This window comes from Mesoplodon bidens, assembly GCF_964165515.1.
Source record: "Mesoplodon bidens genome assembly, chromosome: 7".
In the NCBI taxonomy this organism is placed as follows: domain Eukaryota; kingdom Metazoa; phylum Chordata; class Mammalia; order Artiodactyla; family Ziphiidae; genus Mesoplodon; species Mesoplodon bidens.
Window position 1 is genome coordinate 50972182 of NC_138164.1, and position 3884 is coordinate 50976065.

The 3884-nt window shown below is 39.2% G+C and overlaps 1 protein-coding gene across 1 annotated transcript; it reads right to left on the reverse strand.

Annotated features, from left to right (window-relative positions):
- Window positions 1-2486: 2486 nt before the first annotated feature.
- Window positions 2487-2986, reverse strand: LOC308620654 (large ribosomal subunit protein eL21-like; the record flags this gene model as incomplete). The annotated part of the gene is made up of 1 exon (XM_081240480.1): window positions 2487-2986. Exon 1 carries the CDS (start codon window positions 2967-2969, stop codon window positions 2487-2489), a length of 483 nt encoding a protein of 160 aa, XP_081096606.1. The 5' UTR covers window positions 2970-2986.
- Between the last annotated feature and the right edge of the window lie 898 nt (window positions 2987-3884).

Genomic DNA, 3884 nt, shown 5'->3' on the forward strand with positions numbered 1-3884 from the left:
CAGCACGGGCTCTAGGGTGCGCAGGCTCAGTAGCTGTGGCGCACAGGCTTTGTTGCTCTGCGGCATGTGGGATCTTCCCAGACCAGGACTCAAACCCATGTCCCCTGCATTGGCAGGCGGATTCTTAACCACTGCGCCATCAGGGAAGCCCATTGGTCTTCATTTTTTAGAAGAGTTTTAGATTTACAGAAAATTTGACCAGGTAGCCCGGCACGTTCCCATAAACCCACCCCTACACACAGTTTCCCCTATAGTTAGCATATTATATTAATATGGTACACTTTTAATAACTAATGAGCCAATACTGATACTTTTTTTTTTTTTTTTTTGCAGTACACGGGCCTCTCACTGTTGTGGCCTCTCCCGTTGTGGAGCATAGGTTCCGGAAGCGCAGGCTCAGCGGCCATGGCTCACGGGCCCAGCTGCTCCGAGGCATGTGGGATCTTCCCGGACCGGGGCACGAACCTGTGTCCCCTGCATTGGCAGGTGGACTCTCAACCACTGCGCCACCAGGGAAGCCCCCTGATACATTTTTATTAGTTAAAAACCGTAGTTCAAACTAACATGCCATTGTAAAACAATTATACTCCAATAAAGATGTTAAAAAAAACAAAACATAGTTCAATATTTATCCTGTTCAAACTGGATGATTAAATGATTTTTGTAATTTTGTTGGCATTCAGTATTATCCAATTCTCTCACATTTAAAAGCCCACTGACTTCTCTTTCACAAACACAGTTAAAGAATCCTCAGTTTACTTGATGCATTAAAATACTTTTTAAAGAAAACGTTCCCAAAATTCTTGCTGACTTTTTAGATACTCCATTAAATGGAGCCTTATTTCTTGTTCACAGTTTTCAATATTTCTTTGGCAGTCAGATTATGCAAATTGAAAAAAGAGCAGCAGTGTTATTAAAGTGCTCCATTGTTTATAGGAACTTTTAAAATATGTTCAATAAGAAAGAATTGATGAAAAGTGTTTCCCTTTAAGTACCTGTTCTTAAAAGGGATAACACTACTTATGAATGGGAAAAAAAATTCCAACTTGAAGTGGAAAGTAATTATGACACTTGCCATAGCTATCTTTTCCAATGGATTTCATCCCTTGAAGAATTTGATTCTTTTACATGGATAGTCCTAAATACTTATCCAGCATGGAAACAAGTGAAATCATCATGTACAGTGTTGAAGAAGAGGGGAATTGGAATTGGTGACAATATTCTTTTTTGTCGGTGGATAACAATTTAAAGAGTCATTGATCAAGAGATGAAATGTAATTCTGAAGAAAGGGAAAAGCAGTTCATACCATGAAAGATGATATTATGTGCTTCAACAAATCAAATTTGAAGAGCAGTTCTTGGAGTTGATTTTATTCCAGTACATGTTCAGGATACCCGCTCATATGATAATCTTGAGCATGTTTTCACATTAATGTATGTTCAGTCCAGAAAAGAATGAAATAATTTGGATGTGGACACTGTAGAAGCTATGTAACAATGTAATTGGAACATAGACTGTAACTGCAAAAAACCTGATAAGCAAATTCTACAAAATAAGAACTATTAAGAAAAACCAAGTCATTAGGGAAATAAAGGAAGAGGTACGGAATTCAGATATTTACTTCAGATAAACTCAAATAATTTTTACTACACATATGTCCCTTCCCTTGCAATATCTTTTTTAATCTCAATGTGCATTTGCATAGGTAATTAGAAATAATTCAAATTTAATTTCTTGTCCTGTGGGTTTTTTTTTAATTCCTTCTTTTTTTTTTTGGCCGAGCCACACAGGGATCTTGGTTCCCTGACCAGGAATTGAATCCAGGCCCTTGGCAGTGAAAGTGCTGAGTCCTAACCACTGGACTGCCCGGGAATTCCCTAATTCCTTTTTTTTAAATTGTGGAAAAAACATTTAACATGAGATTTACCCTCTTAATAAAACTTTAAATATAGAATATATTATTGTTGACTGGTATTCTGTGTTTTTATTATTGAAACTGGTGACCTTAGTGATTTCAGGATCTGAACTCAGGTCTTCTAACTCCAAATCTAGTGCTCTTTCCACTATCACCTTCCCTCTAATTGATTTTGTAAAATAACCAGCCACATGAGTATGTTTGGAATTGTTTCACAGTGACTTTCCATACTTTACTGGAAATCTGGAGAATGTCCCTGGCAGGGAAATATAGAATCTCATTTTCATGCCTCTCTTTGCACCCATTAGATCATTCTTTTGGACAGTTTGTTGAGTTAGGCCATGCTGAAGATTCTCTTCATTGTTGAAAGATGAAGTCAATAGCATTCTAGGTTAAGCCTTTAGAGCATCTCTGTGATGTTTGAAATGCCATGCAATCAGCTTAAAATGGGGACACAGAAAGCTACAAATTGGAATTATATGACCTTAGCAGGATTCATGAAAATAATAATAATTATTATTATTAATATTATTATTTTACAGTCCAGGTCTTTTATTTTCTTTATACCCATCATGCCATAAATTCATAGGGAATGGGCTCCAACAGTTCAGGCTCCTTTCCATTGGTTCTCACGAAGTGTGCTTCTCTGGGTGGTGCAGGCTGGCGCTTCAGTGGAACCCAAGTACCTTTCTCTTTGGCTTCCTTCTTTTTCTGATCATTTTCCTTCACCCATTTCAGGAAGCTATCTCGGCTCTTAGAGTGCTTAACATGCTCGATATGCACATTAATTCTCTTGGCAAGAATCTTGCCCTTAACTTGTTTGTTTACAATGATGCCAACAGCATGCTGAGTAACATTGTAGACTCTCCCAGTTTTGCCATGGTAACATTTGTGGAGCATTCCTTTTTGAACAGTGCCCATTCCCTTGATATCTACAATATCACCTTTCTTGTAGATTTGCATGTATGTGGCCAAAGGAACAACTCCATGTTTTTTAAAAGACCTAGAGAACATGTAGCGGGTGTCCCTCCTCTTTCCCTTTGTGTTGGTCATTTTGGCAAATCACTGGAAGATGGCGGTTCTGGCCGAAAAGCCATGAAAATAATTATTATTGTTAGTTGTGATTTTAATCAATACCAGGTATGCAGTTGACAAAGTGCATTCATATATATTATTCTATGTGATCCTCACAATAACTCTGTGGAGTAGTTCATATCTATTTTTCTGTAGAAATTAAGGTTCTGTGCTAAAATGACTTGGGTTGTGCAAATAATAAGTGCCAAACCTTTACCCTCATCTTCTGTATTCAGGTACTGAGCGTTTCACTGCATAGTGCTGCTAGGTGGATGTGAGAAGAACATAGCTTCTAGGGCTGCCTGTCAGTTTAACTTGCATTGGAGTCCACTCTCCAGTCACACTCAGCACATTTTATTACCAACAATAGAAAGATATGCTTAGTTTTAGTTTAAATTTTACAATTCTTTGTGCAATTAGCAAATTCAAAATGGAATTTATGAACATCATAACTGCCTACTGCCTCAGAATTCTTTGCACTTCAGGGGGCTGGGCTGAAGGAGGAAGAGAGCAGATTGAGCCCAGGAGCTCAACACTCTCCATGTTTAGTACTGGGGACTCCTGGAATGAGGTGGACACATGTGAGAGAATGGGCAAGGGACACTTTCCTTTCAGATTTAGATTCAACATGCATTTTTTTTTTTTTTTTTTTTTTTTGCAGTACTCAGGCCTCTCACTGTTGTGGCCTCTCCCGTTGCAGAGCACAGGCTCCGGACACGCAGGCTCAGTGGCCATGGCTCACGGGCCCAGCCGCTCTGTGGCATTCGGGATCTTCCCAGACCGGGGCACAAACCCATGTCCTCTGCATCGGCAGGCGGACTCTCAACCACTGCGCCACCAGGGAAGCCCCAACATGCATTTTTTGAATGCCATTTACAGTCAAAACATTTTCAC